Here is a 24,183-nt window from a genome sequence, read left to right on the forward strand (position 1 = left end):
GGTATGATCCAATTGCAGTGGTATCAACCTAAGACAGGAGGCTGACGCCTAAAGGTCAGTTTTCCAATGACGGGTAAGAACCATATGTTGAATTGGACAAACCTAACAGGCACGGTCCCTAGCCACATTACTTGTTGCTTAATTAAACAGAAGGGGGGAGATGCTGGGAGCCACAGCCAATTAATATGATGCATGGCATTTTTGATTGAAAGGTGATGCCAGCTAGCCATTGAGATGATATGATTATGTTAAAAATTACATTCATATGGATACCGGACTCCTGCTGCGGGACTCCTGGAGAGTTCCCATTGGTTGGGAAAGTGCAGTAGGAGGGAATTCCGGGGAGGCGCTTGCGCTAGAGTTCCGGGAAGGAACCGGCAGAACGCCGCGTGGGTGGATCGGGAAGTTTCCCGGGGGACGTGTTATTGGCGGTTCTTTAAAATAAAGTTTGTTCCTGTTTGAGTGGCTCGTGATCTTGTGCCCAGCCAGAGACTGCGGCAGCTAGAGGCAAAGGATGACCCTGGAGATGGTGGGCTGGGGATTCTCCAACTGGGACAAAGAAGTAAAGGCAGGGAGGGAGAAGATGTGATGGGCAAGAGAGACTGAGACAGAGAAGGCAGATGAACAGAGAGACGCAGAGGCTAGAGAATGAAGGAAGAGTGAGAGAGGCAGAAGGGGACAAGCCAGGGGCGACTATCAGTACCCATTTTCATTCCAGGAGACTAGGACAAAAAGCTTAGGAGACTCGAAGGTCCCCAATTCCCAATGCAAGATCTACTTCATCCTAGTAGGGAGAAGTCCTCCTGGCATCTCTGCAGGTGGACCCACCATTAGGGACTTTCCGCAGAGTGGCAGGCAAACCCCAGATCCAGACCACCATTTACACACTCCGAGAAAGAGGAAAGCAACTGCTATGAGCGTGCCCTTGACTCTTGACCACAACCAAATGGCTCCCTGAGAAGCACATTCAGAACCGCAGATGCCCAGAGAAACACACTGGGACGTGATGATAGACAGGAACAAGTGTCCACACACTTAGGTGCACTCAATCTGACTGCCCTTTGACACACTCAACATCAGGGCAAAGATGTCACTAGCACTTGGCCCCTGTCCCTACATTTCTTTCTGTCCCCTCACCTCCCTGCTCCTTGGCTCTCTCTGGCTTCTCTCTCAGGCCCCTCCATCTCCCACTTGCCTCCACCGTCTTCTCACCTCTTCATCACCTCCTATATTTCTCTTTTTGTCCCTCTGCTCTCAGTATCCCCTCCTTGGGCTCTCCTGCTCCAGGCCTGGGGGCCACAGGAGGTTGCATTTTCTTGGGGATCCTCTGTCAGAGGATGGCCTGCCTGACTCAGGCCTGGAGGGATCCCAGGCAGAAAGAAATCACTCTAAGTGTTGCCCCTCCCCCAAGACTTTGGCCAGATCTTGTGACCCAAGCAGCTCAGCCTGGGTCAGCCCTGGACAGATGTGCCCTGGCCAGTTCAAGCTCTCTTGCAGTCTCCTCAGAGATTCCCTTGTCCCACCCCTGACTTGGCCCTGGCATCCTGTGCAGTGAAGGCACTCAGTGAGACTGGGTGAAGCTGGGTAGGGCAGGGTTAGGCCAGCTCCTATCCCTGCTTCTTCTCTGTGAGGCTCTGCCCCCAGGTAGGCTAGGGCCTGGGCAGGGCTAGACTTCACAGGAATCTATTAACCTCCAGTCAGAACAGGGTGGAAGAGCAGTTGGCTTGGCTGTACTGGATCCAATGCCTGGTGCTGGTGTCGGCACTAGGGACAGTTTCACAGTGAGATTCAGACCCCTCCTCTTCCTAGGCACAGTCCCAGAGACTCCTTTTCCACCACCTGTCTTCAGAACAGTCACACGCCCACCTCTGAGAAGGAGTCACCTCTGCCCACTGCCAACTTGCTCCATGTTTCTTCCTTTCCTGAGCCCCATGACCCAGCTGCAGAGTCAGTTAGGGGGAAAATCCACAAGTGTCAGGGAGCTCTCGCTCTGTATCCTCAGTCTCTCCAGAGACAGAAGGGCTCTGTCAGCATGTGACAAATGTCAAGAGTTAAGGAGAAGTGTCCAGGTCTCCATACTTGTGAGTTCATAAAATTGAAATGTGAGCATCTTTTTAAAATTCTTCCAATCGGGCAGGGTGGTGCTGCCTCTAATCGCAGCTGCTGGGGAGACTGAAACAGAAAGATCTAAGGTTTGAGTTAAATTAAGGTAACTTAATGAAACCCAGTGTTTAAAAAAAGAAGGAAAAAAATCTTGGTGAGTCTCAAAAAGGCTATTTGATTACCTTAATATTTTCATATAAATAATTTTATGTTTAATCAGCTTCCATTGTGTGTGTGTGTGTGTGTGTGTGTGTGTGTTTGCTTTTTCTGTTTTTGCAGTGTCAGGCATGGAACCCCGGCCTCCCATGGGCTAGACTTGTGCTCTACCTCTGAGCTCCATCTCTAGCCCTTGTTTGTGTTTTATTTAAGTGTTTTCTGAACTTTGTTATTTTGGGTTTCTCCTTCATGTACGTTTGGGCTTTCTCTGTTGATTTCTCACCATTCTCAAGTTCAATATTTAACTTATTACGAGGCAGGCAGAGTCTGGAGGTGGTGCTCAGTGGGAGAGGGTCTGCATATACCAGGCCCTGGTCCCCTTCCCAGCAAAGAAGAGAACAAAGAAGCACTTCTTGCCTTCCCTTATTTACCTAAAGCTGCATGCTTTCCTCTGTGTCCTGCTTTCCTCCTTTGACCTTTGGTGATATCCTGAAGATCACCATGCTCACCCAAGGGCTCTTTGAAATAGGTGTATAGAGTGTGGCCACGTGAGCCTTTTCTTCAGCCGTCTTTTGTCATCTTTAATTTTAAGCGTTGAGATTCGAGAACATCATCTGTACAGTGTTGGTTCTGTACCAATTGCCTTCTTTGGTGGCTTGTCCATGGTTGGATTTTTGTATTTCATGTGTTCCCCTCTCCCAAATCACACATTGTCTGGCTTTTCGGTATGTTTTCTAGATATTTGTTAGTTCAAAGTTTTAAATGGTATTATTAAAGTCTTATATATATCTTTGCTCATTTCATCAGATTGATGTTTGCGAGTGTATGCTGAAACACTCCAAATAAATTGTTGGCTGGTGGTGGGGCAGCTGCTCAGTGGTAGAGCAGCTGCCGAGACTGCGTGAACCCTGGGTTTGTCCCCATGAATAGCAACAACAACCAAAAAAAGCCTTTTTTCCTTTCTTTGTCATTGTTCTCTCACTTGTTGCTTGATCCGTATTTTCAGGCACATTGCTAAATACATATGTGCTCATAATATCTTTTTGATATGTTGTTGTTTTACCTGCATGTCCCTAATGATCTTTCTCCTTGATTATATTTTGCTCAATATCAACATTTGTCCCCTGTATTTCTTTGGTTTTCTCTTTGGATGACATGATTTGCCCCCTTCTTTGTTGTCAGGTCTTTTTCTATTCCTTCTTTTCTTTTGTGTGATGCTGTGGATGGAACCCAGGGTCTCACCAGTGCTAGGCAAGGACTCTCACACTGAGCTATACGCCCAGCCCTTCCTTTTATTTTCTTCTTCTTCTCTCTCTCTCTCTCTCTCAAAGATTTAAGGTTTTATTTATTATTTAATATTTATTTTTTTTAGTTTTAGGTGTACACAATATCTTTATTTTATTTTTATGTGGTGCTGAGGATCAAACCCAGGGCCTCATTCATGCCAGGCGAGTGCACTACCACTTGAGCTACATCCCCAGCCCTCTCTCTTTCGATAAGGGGTGTCACTGCATTGTCCAGGCAGGTCTCAAAACTAGGGCCTCAAGTGAACCTCTTGTCTCTGCATCTTGCATAAATGAGACTGACGACAAACAGTGCACTATACCTGGCTTTCTGTTTTTGTATTGTTTTGTTTTTCAGGTAAAATCTACATAGGGCAAGATTCACTGTTTTTGGTGTCGATTTCTGTGAGCTTTGATAAACATATTCATTTTAGTAACTTCCCAACCACAGTCAATTTGTAAAGAGTGTCATCTCTCCCCTACTCCAAGCTCCAAACTACAATTTGTCCCTAAATGCCCATGTGCTACAGACTTAGTCCTAGGGTTAGCACTCTTAGGAGGGGGTGGAAACTCTAAGAGGTGAGTCCTGTTGGGGGTTCTTCCTTTCACTGGGACCTTCCCTTGAATGGGATATTGGGACCCAGCTCCTCTTCTTCCTCTCATTGTTCCTGACCATGAGGGGAATGACTTCACCTCTTCTTCTCCTCCCCACCATGATGACTTCCTGGCCATACATCCCAGAGCATTTGGGTAACCAATCACAGATGGAGATCAGTTAAAAGTACGAGGCAAAATAAGCTTTCTCTTTGGAAGTTGATGATGTGAGGAATTTTGTCACAGTAAGTGAAAGCTGACTGATACACTCCTGGTTTCCATGGGGCCTTAGAACTTTGACAACTTTCCTCAAATACCTATTTGTGCATGTCACAGGCATCACTATGGTTGATCTGAATAGGACCTCCATTTCTCCTATGAGTCACCTTTCCATGACAAAGCCTCTCTGGTGCTCACTGGACATGGTTTAAGGAGAGGAATAAGCTTTCGTAGCCCCAGGAACCATCATGGTCGGGTTTGCTGTTGGCCACAGGTTTTCCACAACCCTATCTCTGATCTTTTTCAGACCTCTTATCAATAACAATCTTGTTAACATGGAATGAATATTTTATTCAAGTACACAAGAGGGAACAAATTCCATGACCATAGTTTAATATTTATTTTTATTTTTTTTGTTACTGGGAATTGTGATTGTATTCAAGGTCACTTTATCATTGAGATACAGCCACAGGTTTTTTTTGTTTTTGTTTTTTTTTTTTTTTTTTGAGTAACAGGTTTACTAAGTTGCTGAGGATACTGCTAAATTACTGAGGCTGGTCTCAAACTTGCAGCCCTCATGCCTCAGAGTCCTGAATAGCTGGGATTACAAGTGTAGGCCACTGCTCCTGGCTGCTTGATTTTATAATTTGAACACATCTGTCCAGTTTTCAGCCCAACAAATAGTGATCAGCAAAACAGAAGTTGGGGAACTTCTGTATTGTTGGGGAACACCCCTTCATGTCACTGTGCCACCCCAGAACTGCAGCACTATAGATTAGTTTTGTATAATTTTTTAAAATATATTTTTAGTTGTAGGTGGATGCAATATCTTTATTTTATTTATTTATTTTTATGTGATGCTGAGGATCAAACCCAGGGCCTCACATGTGCTAGGCAAGTGCTTTATCACTCAGCCCCAGCCCCAGCCCCAGTTTGGTCTAATTTATATAGACAATCTTCACTCTTCAGTGCCAAAAAAATTAATTGGTTAGCTTAAAACATTAAGTTTTCAATAGTATGTATATATTTTTGTCTCCACCCTGTCTTTGAACATCACACATTATTGTTCCTTGTATTTCTTTTGCTTCCTATTTTGGTGACATAGCTTCTTCCATTCTTTGCTTACAGCATAAATTAGTTCTGCCTATTTTTGTAATTGTTAAAAAAATCTTTAATTCCCAGTAACAAACAAAAAAATTGTTAATTAAAAATCTTACAGTCCTCCAAAGTATATATATATATATATTTGTGTGTGTGTGTGTGTGTGTGTGTGTTTCCACTCTGTTTTGAGCCCCACAACTAATTTTCCATTACTGGTGGGGTTTTGGGGTACTTTCTTGCTGTTTTACCCACTTTCTCTGGTATGTTTAAAAAAAACAACAAAGAAATGGTTTTTACATTTAAATGTCATTTAGTTACAGTTTGTTTATTTAAGTAATTGGTTAGTTTTTACAGCTTTGTGAATGGAACCCAGGGCCTCCTCCGTGTTAGGCAAGCTCTCTACCAGTGAGCTACACTGTACCAAACATGTTTTATTTTTATTAGACAATGGATGATCTGCTTCTCTTGGAGTAGGGTGTGGGCATAGACCTTCTGAACAAGGTCTATGTGAGAAAACCACAGAAATGGGAAGACTTATTTATATGTTTGTTTGTTTTTGCTGGAGATGGAATTAGATGCTTCCACGTTAGGCAAGTGCTCAGCACTGACCTAAAATCCATGTTTTATCTACTTATTTATTTTGGGTACAGGGTATTGAACCCAGGGGTGCTGTATCACTGAGCTACATCCCCAGTCCAGCTTTTGTCTTATTTTGAGACAGGGTCTCACTGACTTGCTGAGGGTCTTACTAAGTTCTAATGTGAGCTTCAAACTTCTGAATCTCTTTCCTCATCCTCCAAGTCACTGGAATTATAGGTGGGCACCATTGCACCTGGCAGGTATGTTTTATTTTTTATTTAATATTTATATTTTAGTTGTATTTGGACACAATATCTTTATTTTATTTATTTTTATGTGGTGCTGAGGATGGAACCCAGGGCCTCGAACGTGCTAGACGAGTGCTCTACTGCTGAGCCACAACCCCAGCCCAGCATGTTTTATTTTTAACAATGAACCATGGGCTCCTCTTATTTTGGAGTAGGCTGTGAGCAGGGCCTACTGAGGTTGTGGTCAGCCTCATGGGCAGGTGAATGAGGAGTGTTCTGGAAGAGAGGGATGGGCTTTTATCTGATCCCCCAAAGGGTCCTTGACCTGGGAATAGGTGGGCAGTATACATGGAAGGGTTCTGTCAGTTTGCTCTCCCCTCAGCGCTTGGTGGTCATTTCTGTAGCTGTGGGTGCTGAGGACTACAGGTCCTCTGGGTGGTACCCATCTCTGACAAGTTCTGATTCTACACGGGCAGGAGTCAGGCCATTGAGGTGAGACCCAGCTGTGTGGCAAAAGTCTTGTGGGTGCCCCAGCCCAGCCTCCCCAGCTTGGCGCCGTGGCCTCCTTGGGTGAAAGGGTTCAGCTCTTTGAAACATGGTGAGCTGTTTCAGCGGCCCTGCCAAGTGCCCTCCCTTAGGCCAGCTCTACTCCTTCAGTCTCCAGGGAGGGGTAGGTACTTAGCCTCTCTCTAAGAGTCTGGGAGTCATTGGATCGCCACTGTCCCTTCCCTTTATCCTGTTCCCCTCTCAGACACTGTCTTGTGTGCAGATGACTGGATCCTGTCCTTCTGGATCCTTGTTTTTGGGAACCTGCTGCAGGTCCCAGTCCTTGCTGGGAGGGGAAGCTAGGGCTGTTTTTATATTCCTGGACCCCTGTGGGCTCCTTCCCTCTTCTCTTCAGGATGGTGAAAGCATGTTGGGTCACTTCTGAGTTTCCATCAGCCCAGCTGGAATCCATCCCCAATGCCTCCTCCCATTTCAGACAATCAGACAGCAGGAGAGTGGAGGGTTGTGGGCATCTGCTTTATTGATTTATTTGCAGTACTGGGCTTACACCTAGGACCTTGTACTTGCTCTACCACTGAGCTGCATCACAGTCCTTTTTGTCCTTTATTTTGAAATAGGGTGTCATTAAATTGCCGAGACTGGCCTTGGAATTTGGAATCCTGCTTTGGTGCTCAGGTAGTGGAGATTATGGGCATGTGCAACCACACTGGGTTTGCTGGATTTTCATTCCTTTTGGAACCGCTAAGGGGAGCTAGGGGTGCAGTCGGAAAGGGTCCAGAGATAGCAGAGCTCAGTGTTGGGAGAAGGCGACCTCGGGGTCACAAGCAGGGTCTGTGCGGCAGCCATCTGCAGTGAGAGTTGGTGTCAGTGGCGGTTTTCCCCCGCATCCCACCCAGTCCGGGTCCCCGCGCTGGCCTCCCAGGGCTCACCCGAGCTGCAGCAGAAGCCGGCAGCCGCGCACCGGCCCCCGCTCCCGCAGGGCTTCTGGCCAGACTGGCAGGGCGACGGCAGGTAGTTCTCCTCCTGGCAGCGCAGCGCCTAGGCTGTGCCCACGAAGCAGCCCAGCTCGTCCACGCAGCAGATGCTGGGCCCGAAGCAGCGCCCTTTGCCACCGGGGCCGCAGGGGAGGCACTGCGGGGAGGAAGAGGGATAGCAGGAGTGGGGAGGCAACCGAGAAGGTGGTCTCTCCTGCAGGGTGGGAGGAGCAGATTCCTGGGATTCAGGGATCAGGGAGTGCAGGCGGATTCCATGGGGTGGCAGTCGCTAAGGGCACTGGTTGGCATGCGCGAGGGTCAGGACACACACGGGGAAATCTGCCAGAGGCCCCAATAAGCCTGGGATTGGAGGGTCATGCCTGTAGGTGGTTGGGCCTCCAGGCCACACAGCATAGCCATGCAGATAGCAGGATGAGGGTCAGGTGTCTCACCTTGCGCATATCCAGCTCAGGCACGGCCCTCTTGCCGCCCAGGGGGCAGTTCTGGATGTAGCAGGCAGAGGTCAGAGCCAGGAGGCCCAGCAGGCAGCAGGCGAGGCTGAGGCTGGCCATGGTGGGGACACGCTGGGTAAGGGGATCCACAGCTGGTGGCAGTCTTCTCATGCCTGGTCTTTTTATGCTTGGGCGCTGGACCTGCTTAGCAGCTGTCTAAGAATGCAGTCGCATTACTGGTCACAGCAGGTCACTGTGGGTCAGGCTGTGTGTGCTCAGGGTGGACCCTCTCATTACCAGTCCACCCACCCCCCCCACCCCCAGCATCAATATCACGCATTTGCTAATGAACTGAGAGAGGGCCTGAGGTGTCCTGGGGAGGAGGCAGGCTGGGTCAGCCTGGGCTATGAGGGTGGGAAAGGAAGAATTGGATAATGGAGGGTGGGGAGTTCAGCCCAACCTAGAGCTATTTTTCTAGACTTCCAGAACCCGAAACGGTGTGAGGGTGGGGATGGTGGACCCTAGGGCTCCTCCAAGCAGAAACAGCCTCTGGCTAGAATCCCCATCCATACACCTTGGTCCACACACATTCAGTCCTTGACCCCCCTAGTAAAGGTGTCCTCTTCCTAAGCCTGAATAACCAGAAAACCCCCCCACCCCAGCACACAGCCACAGCCACTTCCCTGCCCCCAGCTCTTGCATGGGCGAGATCCCAGCTTTTTCCCACCTCTACCTGCAAGTCAACCTTTCCTCCAGCTAGGAGCTGGGCTACAGTCCACCTGTATTGGAATTGACAATATCTGTGGCTATGTCACCAACACAGGTGACGGGCAACCTCCCATCATATAAAGTCACTGCAAATGTCTCTAAGGATTGTTTAGACTCATGGTCATTTGGAGATCAGGGCACTATTCTGGCTGCCCCTAGAGCTTGGATTCTAATGGTTTAAAGAATCACATTTAGCATCAGAATCAACTGAGTATAATAAAGGAAAGCAAAATAAACAAATAAGCAAAAAATAAGCTGATAAGTAAGAACATATGATCTGATGAATATATTATCTTAGCAAAAAGCTTGGATTTATCTACCTCAGGAAACACCTCCTCCCATCCCTCTTCTAGTTAAAAGGGAACTTGATGGAAAGTGGCTATGACGGAAACAGTATCTATGGCAGACACTTTTCACAATGGCAAGAGCGAAGGAATATTGTGTAACATATTCCCAAAATAGTCGTGAATGTTGCCTCATCTCCCAACTCACCCTGTTTTAGTACTTTCTACTCCTACTTCCCTGTTCTCCCTGCTCCTTGCTCATTTTCTCTTTTTAAAATTCTTTGCTTCTATTGCTAACTCTTCCTTCTCCTTTGGTTACTTTAGAGTCATTTTTTCTTCCCTCGAATGCATTGGAAGAAAAAAGTGCTCATCGAGCCACTGCAAAGGGTGTTTTATGCATTGTTGAAAAACACTTATTTATGGCTACATTTGATTGAGTTATTTCCAGATTCCAAAGCAAAGGTAGAGTCCTCCCTCTGCCTGTAGCCAACCTAATTCATAGTGGTTAGAAGTACTCATGGGTGAGAGATCTGCCTGAAAATTCTGGTACTCTGTGTTTTTGCCACTTAATATTAAGCAACTCTGATGGATGTTCTGAAATGTCAAAATGTGTTGTAACATTTCAACACCTGCATATAAATGTAATTGGTTTCTTTTGTAACTTATTGTCTTTTTTTGTTATGATGATGGAAATTATGTTTTGTTTTATGCATTTAAAAATTTTTGAGGGGGATTGGGGATATGTTCTAGAAAACTTTTGCACAACATGTGAGAGGCCCTGGTTTTGATCACTAGCTCAGGAATGGAGTGGTTGTATGGTGGGGGGAGTCATATCCTCCTTCATTGTTTTCATTTTAGTGGAGCAGGATAGGTGACATATCCCAGTGGACTACTGCTATAGTTTGAATCTGGTTGTTTCACAAAAGTCGCATATTGAAGGCTTGGTCCTCAGGATGCTGTTATTAGGATGTGGTTCGATCTTTATGAGATGGGGCCTAGTGGGAGCACTTTTGGTTGTTGGGTGCATATCCTTGAAGTGGCTAGTGGGACCTGGCTCCTCATGGCTCTTTCTTGCTTCTCGACCATGAGGTGAGTGGTTTTGCTCCACCGTGTGCTCCTGGTGACATATGCTGCTTCCCCATAGACCTGTAAGCAACAGGCCCAAGGGATCGTGGACTAGAACCTCTGAGATCATAAGCCAAAATAAGTCATTTCCCTTTATAAGTTAATTATCTCTCGTATTTTGGAGTGGTGATGAAAACCTAGCAACACAGTTAGGAAACAAAGATTAGCCATATTTTTTTCTAGCAATAAGCACACTGTATTAAAGGACCTGGGGTGTGGCTCAGGGGTAGCGGGTCGTGTGCCTGCCAGGCATGTACAAAACCTTGGGCTTGATGTCTACTCACAAAACTGGTAGATTAGCACATGTTGTGGGGAGGAAAGGAGGGGGCTGTTGTAATTTCTTTTAGGATGATTGATGTAGACTTCCTCTTGAAGATGACCTCAGAGCACAGGGCGACATTGAGTTATCATCTGAATAAAGCAGGGAGCAGTGGTTTGATTCCTCCCTCCTACACATACACTAGGGATTGAACCCAGGATCTTCTACATACTGGGCAAGAGCTCTACCATTGAGCTAAATCCTCAGCATTTTATTTTTCTTTGAGGTTGAATCTTGCTAAGTTGCCAAGATTGACCTGGAACTTGCAGTTCTGCAACCTCAGCCTTTCCGTCGCTGGATTACCAGTGTATACCAGGTGCCTGGCTCTTCTTTCCGTCTTGATGTGGATCCGCTTCGGTTGTATACCTGTCCGACTCTGGGCCAGCATTTTTCTCAAATGTTTCTATCCCACATAAGGTGCCTCTTCTATTCAGTGCAGGAGATGGTTCTCGGGCTCCTACAATTTTGGTCCCTGTTGTTTACTTCTTCACAGTGACAGACCATTCCTTTGTCTTCATAGTAGAGAGTCCTCATTTTAGGCAACTGGAAAGTGGGAAAGAGAGAAAGCCTTGCTTGCTGCTGGTAGCAGAGTCCATCTGAAAATGAGACCTACCCTGTTGGGACAGTGACTTGGCCACTAGATGGTGCACTCCATCTAGAGGAGCAAAAGACAGTGGGAGTGGGGAGGGAAGATGGTCTGCTGAAATGAATGAACTGTTACTTGTTTTCGGACAATGTGCTTTAAGGGTGTAGGAGTACTTTAAAGAAAGTTAAGAGATGGGGGTTTAATCTGGACATTTGCAACGTTTAATTATAAAAGGATCTTAGAAAACCTTAACCTTTTATAGCACTATCATCTTATTTCCTTAAGACTTCAGTGACTAGGAAGTGGAGTGTTATGATTTGTTTGTAATGTGTACCTCCAAAGCAGGAATATTCAGAGTTGAAATGATTAGCTTATGAGAGCTGTATCCTAATCAGTCCATCTTAGTTTGAATGGACTTATTGGTAACTGTCGGCAGTTGGGATGTGGCTGGAGAAGGTGAGTCACCAGGGGCATGTCCTGGAAGGGTGCATCTTCCTTATGGACCCTTCTCCCTCCCTGTCTTTCTCTCTCCCTGCTTCTTGACTCTGCCATGAGCTGAGCAGATTTCTTCTTCCCCCATGCTGTGCTGTGTCATCTTGGGCCAAGAACAGTGCAGTTGATTGTCTATACCAAGACCTCTAAAGCTGTGAGCCCCAAATAAACTTTTCCTTCTCTAAGTTGTTCTTGTCAGGTATTTTGGTCACAGCTATGCACAAGTGACTGAAAAGCCAAAAAAACTGCATATAAAACTATGTTCAAGGAGCTGGGGTTGTGGCTCAGTAGGAGAGCGCTTGCCTAGCAAGTGTGAAGCACTGGGTTCGATTCTCAGCACTGCATATAAATAAATAAATAAAATAAAGGCCCATCAACGTCAAAAAAATATAAACACTACCCCCACCCCACCACAAAAAGAAAACTGTCCAAGCAAGGTGTGTTTGTTGAAGAGATGCTCAGTACTTGGCACAGAGACAGTAAGTAAGTTGCCTTGAGGGCATCTCAGAAATTTGCAAGACCACATCCATTGCAGGCTCAGGGAGGCAGAAGGAGAAACTCTCTTGAGAAGAGATTATGGAGGTGCCCTGCTCACATGGGGGGGGAGGCTTGGGGGTTGTTTTACCTTTCTGAGCCACACAGGCCCTCAGAGGCCATTGGAGCCATGATTCTAGGGGCCCCGGTGTGAATTGGCAGGGGACCTTGGCATCATCCATCTGGTTCTGGTTCTGCAGGGATGTAGGAGGTTAAAGTTCAGGGGTCATGGAAGCTTCAATTGAGATTTCAAAGGCAGGCCTGGGAGGCCAGGCACAGTGCAGCAGGGTTGGAGTCCTCATGGACTGCCCCTAAGAGGCCACGTGTGAACCTGTAGGTGAGGCTGAAGCTGGAATGGGAACCCCAGGAATTAAGAGCTGCCAATAACATGGGCAGCTGAGAAAAACCGCTGGGGGTGGGAGAGCAAGATTAAAGAGAGCCCTGCATGTTGCAACCAAGGCCAGAGCCAGGGCTGCCCAAGCCCTTTGGACAGAGCATCTCGTAGCCATGTGTCCTAGATGCTGTATGTGGATGGGGACCAGTTTTCCCAGCTGGGTTTCTGTCTTGTTTTGGCCCCCTTTCTCCTTTCTGTGCCCCTATTTTTTCCTTTTGGAATGAGAAGGTTTACTCTGCGCTACTGCATATTGGATAGATAAAATTTGTTTTTGATTTTCATAGGGGCTCAAAGACAAGAGTTTGCCTTGAGTCTCAGGAGAGACTTTGGACTTGGAATGACCTTTTGGGCAATGCTGGAACTGTTGAGACTGTGGGACTCTTGGGAGAACTAAATGTTTGCATTGTGGGGCGGATATGAGTTTTGGTAGCCGGGGCATAGTGTGATGGCTTGAATATGAGGTGTCCCCCAAATGTATCTGTTAATACAGGAATATTCAGAGAGAGAATGATTGGATCACAAGACCTAATGATCCCATCACAATGATTGGATCACAGACCTAATTAGTTCATCCTAGTTCAATGGACTGGCTGGATGGTAACTCTAGGCAAATGGAGTGTGGCTGGAGGAGGTGGGTCACTGGGGGCATTCCCTGGAAGGTGCATCTTCTTGTGGCCCCTACCCCCCTCTCTGCTTCTTGACCTGATCATGAGCTGAGCAGGTTTTCTCTACTGGGTCCTTCTCCCATGATAAGCTGCCTCATCTTGGGCCCAGAGCAATGTAGTTGGACATTCATAGATGAAGACTTCTGAAACTGCAAGTGACAAACTTTTTCTAATCTACGTTGTTCTTGTTGGCTATTTTAGTCAGTAACATAAAAAATCGACCAAAACACCGGGTTTGGGCAACAAGTAAGTCACTTGAGGAACAGGTATGATTTGCCCTAAGTCACACAGCAACTCTATGGAGAACTGATGAGCTGAGACTGGGCCCCAGGGCTTTTCTCCCTTTCTTCTTGCCATGGTGAATTAAAAACCTTACATGTGGCAAATTCTCTACCAGGAGTGGAGCTTGAGTTCTAAGCATGAAACATGGAGACCTGTCTTCCTTGGGCTTTCATTCTACAGGCTCTCTCTCCCTCTCTCTCTCTCTCTCTCTCTCTCTCTCTCTCTCTCTGTCTCTCTCTCTCTCTCTCTCTCTCTCTCACACACACACACACACACACACACACACACACACACAGAACTTCAAGTTGGCACCATATGACATATTAATACAGACCCAAGTGAGAAAATAATAGAGGTGGGAGTGAAGAGTGCTTTAGACAGGAAAACAGGGACTGTTTCTCTTAAGAGAAGTCATTTAAGCCAGTCAAGCTGATCCTAGGGAGGGGTGAGGGGAGCAGAGGTTCTGGGACAAAGAAATGGCAGGTTCTGGGATCCCAAAGTAGGAGTGGGAAGACACAGACAGCATTGTGATGCATGTGAGAGGTAGGACTGACAAGGGTGAGGGAAGAGAAGGAGCAGGTGAGTAGGGTGAGGGTCAGGTGTGGGAGGAGCAGCTGGTGGGATGGTGGTTGATGGCAGAGTTGGGGAAGCTTGGGAGATGCAGGGGGCAGCAGAGAATCCAGAGCCCACTTTGACTAGGCCCATTGGATATTTACAGGGAGGTGTCATTGAGCCTTTGAGTGACTGCAAGTCTGACACTAGGGGGAGAGGCCCAGGATGGAGATAAGGATTTGGGAATCATTAGCTATAGAAAGTGTATAAAATCACCTCAAAGAAGAAGTGAAGGGACAGAGGACTGAGCTCTTAGATGCTCTGACATTTAGAAGGAGGAGGCAGAAAAGGACACTGGGAAGAAATGTCCTGCCACAGTCTGGCTGGGCACAAATAACCGAGCCGCCACAAAGCCTTGTAGGTTCAAACAGCAACTCTTTATTCCCCAACTCTCACGGCACTGCACACACACTGCACAGGAACACACTCCTTCCACCGGGCTCTGCCCGCCCAATCTCCCCAACCCCCAGGAGAACTGCAGGGGAACTCCAAAGGAGTGGCGATGGAGGCAGATTCCAGGAGCAGAGCAGGGTCCATATACAACTCAATCAATCCAGCATCACAGCAATTATATACAGCTTAACTCAAATCATCATCTCAATGGTTCGCTGGAGTCACCTTTCAACCATTCCCTCTGGCAATATGCCAGGCCTCATTCTGACTGGGCTGTGGCTCTCAACAATGTCCAGTTTGAGAGAAGAAAAACCAGGTAAGGGTAGTGTTATTGAAGTCAAACAAAATATGTTTTAAGAAATGGATCAGGGTAGTCATTTTGAATGCTGCTTAGGGAGTATGGATAATGAGGACATAGACATGCCCACAAAATTTGGCAATACAGAAATAATTTATGACCTTGATAGCAGGAGTTTCAGTAGGCTGGTCTGGGTAGAAGCCTGAGTGGAGGGAATTGAAGAATGAGTTGGCTTGTGGGTTAGCATGGCAGATGAACCACAAATGAGAAACAAAGACAATCACTAACTCTAGGGAATACTAAAAGCTTTTCTGAACTAGAAGGTCATCAAATGAACTACATGACTTAGCTGAGAATGTGTGATTGCAACAAAACCAGTAATGCTGTTCTACCCTTCACGACATCATTGTATGAGGGCAACAGTGGATGGAGGGTACATGTGATGGGGAGGGGTTAAAGAGATAAATCTTCCCTTTTTAAAAAATGTCTGTCAGGAGTTGAGGCATAGGGAATGTAATAAAGTGTGAAAAAGTTATTTTGGAGAGGAAACTGGTTATATTTGAAATATAACCAGTCAACACAGTAAAGAGACTTTTCCCATTCACTGAGTCCTCTTAGTTGTGGGTATTGGGTGACGCAGGCTCCCTAGCATCTGTGCCCAGATAGAGTTTGGGGTCTTTAATGGGGCCTGGTGTGGGAGGCAAGTCTTCGAATGATGACCCTGGCAGGCATGACTGATGGAAACTGGGAGGTCCTGGCCAGTCCCAGGGCTTGTGCCCCTCAGTCATTCCTGCTGAGCCTTTGTTTGGGGAAGTAGCTTCTATTTTTGTGCCTAGTGTATTAATATTGAATTTTCAAGAACTGTGCTGTGGGCTGCTCCCGAGTTTGCTATTCCATCCCTGGATTCTGCTGTGCCTCTTGTTTTGCATGGTAGATTTTTGGACCTGAGTGAAAAGGTTCCTGTAAGTCACCCCTGGTCTCCCACAAGATCAGTGTTGGGATCTATGGGAGACCACCCAAGACAGAACCCGAGCCAGTTATATTCTAGGCCACCTGTGTTCAATCCTCAGTGTGTGTGTGTGTGTGTGTGTATGTGTGTGTGTGTGTGTGTAGACAATGACATTGATAATATACTATGCTTAATAAACTGCACAATGGCATAGCACTCTTTTCAAGCTTTTACTTATTAAATGTTCAGTGTCCACAGCAACACTGTGCAGTGGCTACTGCTCTGTCTTACTTATACTGGAGGAAAGTGAGACCTAGAGATCAGTGACCTGCACAACCAGCAAGGTCCAAGCAGTATAGTCCAGGTCTGCCCCTGGCCACTGGTCTCCAGCGTCCCTAATATGATCTGCCCATGACTTCTTTTTGAAGGCTTTTTAATCTCTACAGGGTCATTTCTTTCTTTTTTTTAAAATTTGTTCTACGTGGTTGTACATGACAGTGGAATGCATTTCAATTCATTGTACACAAATGGAGCGCAACATTTCGATTCTCTGGTTGTACATGGTGGAGAGATGCACCTACAAGGTCATTTCTGAAAGGCTTGTTGACAGGCCCTCATCATGGCAGACTCCCTCCTTGTCTACCCCACTTCTCAATGTCCTTGGTAGGATGACTCCACCTATCCCCTGGAGTTTCCTAAAGCGCCCTCATGCCTGGAGAGGGAGCAGAGCACCTGCAGAGGCTGGGCGAACTGGGGAGTGTGCACAGCCTGAGAGGCTTGGATTCCCAGCCTGGGTGGGACCAGAGTAGCACTCTAGTGGCCTGGGGAAGGGGGCTTCAGCCCTTTAGACCTGCCAGCCTGAGGTCCCGGACACAGCAGCTTTCCTGGGGTCCATTTGTTGTTCCTTCTCTTCCTGCCCAGCCCAGAGCTCTCAAGCACCCCACTCCCACTCTGGCCTGTCATGGCACTTGCTTAGGGTCCAGGAGGTGGTAACAGTTGAGGCAGGTGTCTGTCATGTCCTGTGGGGTTGTCCCTGCACCTGTTAACCTTACTGTGCCTGCAGTTCTTGTTCTCCATAGGAGCTCTGAACCCAGGTTTCTTACTGGGAGAGGTGTGGTGGAGGACATGCTATGAAGTTGTCCCCAAAGTCCTCAGTCTCAGGGCCTGAGTCCCTTGTCCCTGACCTGTAGTGGTGTGGGTGTGGTGGGAGTATCCTTAGCTTCCTCCTGAATCTGCCATACCCCTTTGGAACATTCCCTTATGCTTCTGGGACCTTCCTTTGACTCCATGACAGTGGCTACCTTGCCCACGAGTCTGCAGACAGGGATTTCTTTTCTAAAGCCTTTGCATTGGCCACAGTGGGTGTGTCTTTCCTGTTCACTCGTCTTACTTCAGGGCTAACTGGATGGGACCCCACAAACATGGCTGTCCCCTGCATCACCACTCCTGGGCTGGAGCCTGATTCCACTCCTAACACACCAGCCCCTTAGATCCTTCTGGCCCCACTGTAGGGGCTGTGTCTGGTGCAAGTGTTGTTTTGACCCCCAGCCTCTCCTGGCAGCCAGAATGCTTGGAGATGATTTCCAGGTGACACTCGTTCTGTGCTTGTCTTTGAATTCAGAGTCCCAGTTGCAACAGTTTCTGTCACAATGTGGCCAATGACATTGCAGTGGCCTGTACATTTTCTCTACTATTGTCTGCACAAACAGATCCTTGTGTGTCCCCAGATGCCCGAATCACTGCAGATGGTTTGGGACCTAGTGTCTGTGGGAGCCTTCCAAAGGGTTCATAAAGTTCTAGCCCGGTCATGCTAAGGCAGTGGGATAATTTATTGAGACACCAAGAGAGACACTCAGAGATAGGTTGTGATGTATAGGGTGTGGAAAACTGCTTTTGTACTTAAAAAAAGGAAAAGGGAACTGCTTTTGGCAAAGGTCCGTTGGTGACATGCCAGGGAGGCAGCATCCCGGACCTTCACAGTTCATTGCCCAGTGATGGCAGCCTGGAAGACCACAGTGCGGGATTCCACACCCGGCAGGGAGAGAGGACTATAGGTTAGGTCTGAAGCAGTGACAGCGTAACTTAAGTTGTCCCATCATAGGGCCAGCATCCCAAGGAGCTTCCTGAATGTCCAAGAAAGCAGTTTCTACAGATAGCACTAGTTTGCTGTAGTTTCCCGTGTGTGTGTGTGTGTGTGTGTGTGTGTGTGTGTGATTGAGAGAGAGAGAGAGAGAGAAAGAGAGAGAGAGAGAGAAGGAGGGAGGGATAATACCTATACGGACATTCGGGTCGGGCCTGCTTCCAGTGTTCCATTGACTTGCCTAGGTTATTGGGAACAGAAAGGGGTGGTTCAGGGACATGGTGTTTTACTGTCCTCCTTTGTTTTAAGAATGACATTGGTGGCCACCAAATCTCCAGTGAGGCAACATTTCGGGAATTCAATAGGCAGCCTGCCAAGGCAGCAGTACACAGCCAACATGGCGGTGTGCACACAGTGCCCCACTCAGTGCCAGGATGCCCTACACCATGCTGCCTGCCTGCTTCCTTGGTCTGCTGGCCTTCTCCTCCTCTTTTGCCCAAAAGGTGGCAGGAGGGCCATGTCTGATATGAAACTGCAGCAGGCATCACCGTAGTTCATCTTAGGGCTGATGTTAATGAGTGGTATTTAAAGACTGGCAGGGTCTAGGAAAGAGGGAATTCTTAGGAGAAGCCAGTCTGCAGGGGAGAGGCTGGGTAGAGGAGGCATGTCTGGGCAGAAGGGCCTCAGAGAGGGTTAGAAAGGATCAGGATGTTGGGTAGCTTGGGAGGGTCAGAAGAGGCTGCCAGACACTGACCGCACCCAGACAGGGGATGCAAGAAAATAAGAGATGCTTCCTCAATAACTGGGCTTGGGGCTGGATCAGGAAAAATGCAGTGGGGAAGCTCTGGGCCTGTGGGGTCCTTTCATCCAGACAAACTGGAGGATTGAAGACTCTGTTCCACCTGCCATTCCAGGCCTTCCCTGCCCAATACCAGCTTCTCCCAGCCACAGGTAGCTGATCCCACACACAGATGGCCATTGATTTGTGCTGGCCTGAGAAGGATCACCCAAGCACCTATAAAGAAGTTCTGCTGGGTACCTAGCCCAATTCTTTTGTGCTGTGTGTCCAGCTGATTCCTTTAATTCCAGCAGTGGTGGGGCTGAAGGAAATCTGATCACCATGCTCAGTTCTGCCCAAGCCTCAGTGGGCTCCATGTGGAACTACAGAATAAGTTAGACTATGCATGTGGGAACCCCACAGCCTCCCCACTGGGTGCTTGGCTGTTTCAAAAGTCTGAGGTACCAGTTGTGCCTGTCTTCCCCAAGGTTCTAGGCCCCGGAAGCCACCTGGAGGTCTCTAGTAGGGTGAGCATTGGATTATAGACCCAAGTGAGGCCCACTAGGTTGGTGGTGGGTTACAAGGGCAAGGCCAGACTTGGGAGGAGGAACCTGTGTGTGCTCTGCATGGCTCAGGGACCCTCTGGAGGGGGATAGGATCAAGTTGGAGTGATGGGGCAGGGGAAGCTCTGGATTGGGGGGTGCAGTTCACAGAGAGGTGCACTCTAGTGATGGCCCCACAGTTGGAGAGGAAAGTCCCCCTCCCTCTACAAGGGGCTAGGGATCAAGTCTGAGTAATGGGACAGGAGAAGTGGAGGAATAGGGGTGGTGTGGGCAGATGACAGAGGGGTGTACAACAGTGAGGGCTCTAGATTTGAAGGGGAAGGTCCCCCTGCTGTAACTCAGGGGAGACTTGTCCCACATCTGGAAGTGAGGATGCTGACAGCTATTCCTGAGAGCTGATCATCAAGTCACTGAAAACCAGCTTAGTTCATTTTACCTTGACCACTGTCCAGATTTGCCTGGCTCATGGACCTGCACCCCTGAGCCCTGAACCCCAGCATGTGCCCCTTGCACTTTCCAGACCTCACAGCCCCCACTTTCCCCATTACCTCTCTCCTCCAGCTCAACTGTTTCCATCCCCTCATGGGTTTTCTGTGACCCCAAGTATGGGGCGTTGCATGGGGCCCAATATCTGCTGGTCTGATGTGTTTGGTTGCTTTGTGCACACCGTCCAGATGTTGCACTGCTTGATAAGAACTTTCTGAGGTTGCCCTGTCAGTCTGGCCTGAAGATTTTGGAAGTAGGGACACTGTGATGCCCTGGGCCAATGTTGCATCTAAGGTGTGCACTTGGGGCGGTCACGCAGGACAGGTTCCCACAGAGGACACAGAGATTGAGGCCCCAGAGTTGTGCTCAATCCCAGAGCGCCCACACTGATGAGTTCCTTTGCTCAGAGAGCTGTGTGAGTGACACTGGGTACTATGACATCTTTGACAAGTTGCATGAGCCAATGACTGGAGAATGCCACACATCTGCACCTGCCCACAGGTACCTGCTATTCTGGCTGCTGCAGCTTGTGAGGCACCTGAGTCTCCTGCGCTCACAAAGTCTGTCCCGTACGAGCCACCCCCACCTACCACCCCCACACTCTGGAGTGGGACCCTGAAGCATGGAAAATAAACCTTTGTAAATGCAAGCTAGTGTCGTCTAGGTCTCTGGGTGAGGGACAAGGAACTTGCAATATGCATGGACCACTGAGCCTGCCACGGCAGTTTCAGTACCCAAAGTGCTGGGCAAATCCTTTTGCAGGGATAATGTGATTGTCCCCTGCACCACCACTCCTGTCTGGAGCCTTACCCTGCTCCGAGCAAACCAGCCCCTTGGGCCTCTCTTCCCCCTCTATAAGGGCTGTGTTAAGTGGAAGGGGTCCTTTGACCCCCAGTCTCCTCTGGGCATCCAGAGTGCTCAGAATGTCTCCGGGTAACCCCCAGTTTGTCCCTCTCCCAGAGACTAGAGAGTTGTAGTCACAGTTGCGGCAGCTCCTGTCACACTATGGCCAATGACATTCCAGTGGCCTGCCTCACTCCACCACCATTTTCTGCACTGAGTCCCACGTGTGTCCCTAGACACATGAATCACTGCTGATGGCTTGGGACCTGGTTGCTGAGGGCTCCTGGGGAGCCACTGGGGAGGGGGGATGGAAGTCACGTCACCTCTGAAGGAACACCTGCGGACATAAATAGGCAGCCTGCCAAAGCAGCAGCACACAGCCAGCCCAGCAGCTCTGCACAGTGCTGTACTGCGAGCGCCAGGATGCCCGACACCATGCTGCCCGCCTGCTTCCTCGGCCTGCTGGCCTTCTCCTCTGCTTGCTACTTCCAGAACTGCCCGAGGGGTGGCAAGAGGGCCATGTCCGACCTGGAGCTGAGACAGGTAGCACCATGGCCCATCTCAGGGCTGCTGGGAGTGGGCAGTCCCCAGGACTGGTAGGGGCTAGGAAGGAGGGAATCCTTGGGAGAAGCCAGTCTTAAGGGGAGAGACAAGGCTGGGCAGAAGGGCATCAGGCTAGGTCAGAAGGGACCAGGCTGCTGGGCAAGTTGGGAGGAGCAGAAGGGGCTGTTGGACAGAGACCCTAAGTAGACAAGGGACGTAGGAAAGAGCTGCTTCCCCATAACTGGGCTGGGGCTGGATCAGGAAGAATGTGGTGGGGAGGTCTCTGAGCCTGTGGGGTCCTCTCATCCAGACTAGCTGGAGGATCAGAGGCTCTGTCCCACCTGCAATCCCAGGCCTTCCCCACCCAGTACCAGCTGTTCTCAGCCACAGGTGGTTGACCCCACACACAGATGGCCATTGATCTGAGTTGGCCTGAGCAGGAGGACCACCCAAGCAACCTGTAAGGAAGTTTTGCTTGGTGTCTAGCCCAATTCTCTAGTGTTGTGTGTTCAGCGGATTCCTTTCTATTCCAGTTGTGGCAGAGCTGATGGAAATTTGACCACCATACTCAATTCTACCCAGGTCACAGGTGGCTCCATGTTGAACTGTAGAATAAGTGAGGCTGGGCAGATGGGTTTTTTTCCTTTTGAGGAATCAGGTGGCCCTGCCCTCCTTTAGAGCTCAGACCCCTGGCACCCACCTAACTGACCATAGTTTGGTGACCCAGAGAGCTGCCCCTGTTGAGGTCCACCAGGTTAGTGGTGGGTTTCAAGGGCAAGGGCAGAAAATGGGATGAAGGGCCAGGATGTGCTCTGGATGATCCAGAGGGCCACAAGGCATAAGGACCAAGCTTGAGTAATGGGGCAGGAGGAAGGTCTGGAATGAGGATGGGGTGGGCAGATGACTAAGGGGTGCACAACTGCAATGACCCAGGGCTGAAGAGTAAGATGACCTGCTCCTATAGCCCCCTCCCATAACTCAGGGGAGGATGGTGAGAGCTATTACTGAGAGCTATCTCCAGTCCACGGAAAACCTGAGTTTAGTAGATTGCTCACATGCTCTTGACCACTGTCAGGCACAGACAGCACCCTGGCACCTGCAGCTCCCATGGTATCACGCACCCTCCCAAGTCCTGGACCCCAGAATCTGCCTCTTGGGGTCCTCCACCGTCCTCACTGCTTGCCCCCTCCCGCTCACCCTCTTCCTTCCCGCAGTGCCTCCCCTGCGGCCCCGAGGGCGAAGGTCGCTGCTTCGGGCCCAGGATCTGCTGCGGAGACGAGCTGGGCTGCTTCGTGGGCACAGCCGAGGCGCTGCGCTGCCAGGAGGAGAACTACCTGCCGTCGCCCTGCCAGTCGGGCCAGAAGCCCTGCGGGAGCCAGGGCCGATGCGCGGCCGCTGGCATCTGCTGCAACGAAGGTGCGCGCTTTCAGGAGGCAGGCGGGGCAGGTCCGGGGACGGAGGGAGGGGGGACACTGAGGTCGAGGCCCCTGATCTGTGCCTGGCCCCGGGGAGCCCGCGCTCACACTGTCCTTTCCGCAGAGAACTGTGTGATCGACTCAGAGTGCAGCAAGGGCTTTCGCCGCCGAGCCCGCGCCAGCGACCGGAACAACGCCACGCAGCTGGACCGGACCACGGGGGCCCTGCTGCTGCGGCTGCTGCAGCTGGCGGGGGCGCCCGAGCCCGCCGAGCCCATCGAGCTCGCCAAGCCCGGCGCGGACTGAACCGATCCCTCCTGCCGCCCTGCCCCCGCCCTTCCGCGACAGCCCCTGTGGCACCGAAAATAAATCTCTGTAAATGCACTCGAGTGTCTGTCTCAGTCTCTGGGCCCGGGAGGAAAGAGGAAAGTGGGTGTGGCGCGGACCCTGGTCCCGACCCAGTCAGTTCCTGCCCCGTGGTCGAGGGCAGATCCACCCCAAAGAAGGGAGAGATGCTATAGAGGAAGCGATCCTGGAAACCAAAGAGGGAAATGTAAAAACAGAGGACAGGGCCACCTAGGGGAAGGCGGAGGGAAAAGGCTAGAGGCAAAGGATGACCCTGGAGATGGTGGGCTGGGGATTCTCCAACTGGGACAAAGAAGTAAAGGCAGGGAGGGAGAAGATGTGATGGGCAAGAGAGACTGAGACAGAGAAGGCAGATGAACAGAGAGACGCAGAGGCTAGAGAATGAAGGAAGAGTGAGAAAGGCAGAAGGGGACAAGCCAGGGGGGACTATCAGTACACATTTTTGCCACAGTCCGGCTGGTTGGGCAAAATAACGGGGCTGGGGGGGGGGCGGGAGTAGGAGCCTTTATTGTAGGACAACAGAGGTATTTATACATTCCACACAGCTTATCTAATTAACATAAACTCGATATAGCGGTCAGCCAATAAGGAATCTCCACACTTAATGGCTCGCTGGCATTACTTCACAAACCACTCCCTCTGGCATTTTGCCAGGCACAATCCAGACTTGTTTATAGACTCTAACATTTCTCTGGCAAAATGCCAGGCGCCATCCTGACTTGTTTACAGACTCCAACACATTTTCATTCCAGGAGACTAGGACAGAAAGCTTAGGAGACTCAAAGGTCCCCAATTCCCAATGCAAGATCTACTTCATCCTAGTAGGGAGAAGTCCTCCTGGCATCTCTGCAGGTGGACTTACCATTAGGGACTTTCCGCAGAGTGGCAGGCAAACCCCAGATCCAGACCACCATTTACACACTCCGAGAAAGAGGAAAGCAACTGCTATGGGCGTGCCTGTGACTCTTGACCACAACCAAATGGCTCCCTGAGAAGCACATTCAGAACCGCAGATGCCCAGAGAAACACACTGGGGACATGATGATAGACAGAAACAAGTGTCCACACACTTAGGTGCACTCAATCTGACTGCCCTTTGACACACTCAACATCAGGGCAAAGATGTCACCAGCACTTGGCCCCTGTCCCTACATTTCTTTCTGTCCCCTCACCTCCTTGCTCCTTGGCTCTC

General features: G+C 49.3%; 1 protein-coding gene and 1 pseudogene across 1 annotated transcript; one reads left to right on the forward strand and one right to left on the reverse strand.

Moving 5' to 3' along the window:
* Positions 1-7,580: 7,580 nt before the first annotated feature.
* LOC143394869 (oxytocin-neurophysin 1-like) lies at positions 7,581-8,336 on the reverse strand (annotated as a pseudogene).
* Positions 8,337-21,090: 12,754 nt separating this feature from the next.
* LOC143394868 (vasopressin-neurophysin 2-copeptin-like) lies at positions 21,091-22,931 on the forward strand. The gene is made up of 3 exons (XM_076849443.2): positions 21,091-21,210; positions 22,425-22,626; positions 22,750-22,931. Exons 1-3 carry the CDS (start codon positions 21,091-21,093, stop codon positions 22,929-22,931), a joined length of 504 nt encoding a protein of 167 aa, XP_076705558.2.
* Positions 22,932-24,183: the final 1,252 nt, after the last annotated feature.

The sequence above is a fragment of the Callospermophilus lateralis genome, chromosome 3 (genome assembly GCF_048772815.1).
Source record: "Callospermophilus lateralis isolate mCalLat2 chromosome 3, mCalLat2.hap1, whole genome shotgun sequence".
Lineage (NCBI taxonomy): Eukaryota > Metazoa > Chordata > Mammalia > Rodentia > Sciuridae > Callospermophilus > Callospermophilus lateralis.

What these genes read in the sequence shown, in the direction of transcription:
- LOC143394868 (XM_076849443.2), top strand. Translation starts at nt 21,091, where the DNA reads ATGCCCGACACCATGCTGCCCGCCTGCTTCCTCGGCCTGCTGGCCTTC. An exon ending in CCGACCTGGAGCTGAGACAG is followed by an intron (nt 21,211 to 22,424) that starts GTAGCACCATGG and finishes TCCTTCCCGCAG; the next exon opens with TGCCTCCCCTGCGGCCCCGA. An exon ending in TGGCATCTGCTGCAACGAAG is followed by an intron (nt 22,627 to 22,749) that starts GTGCGCGCTTTC and finishes TCCTTTCCGCAG; the next exon opens with AGAACTGTGTGATCGACTCA.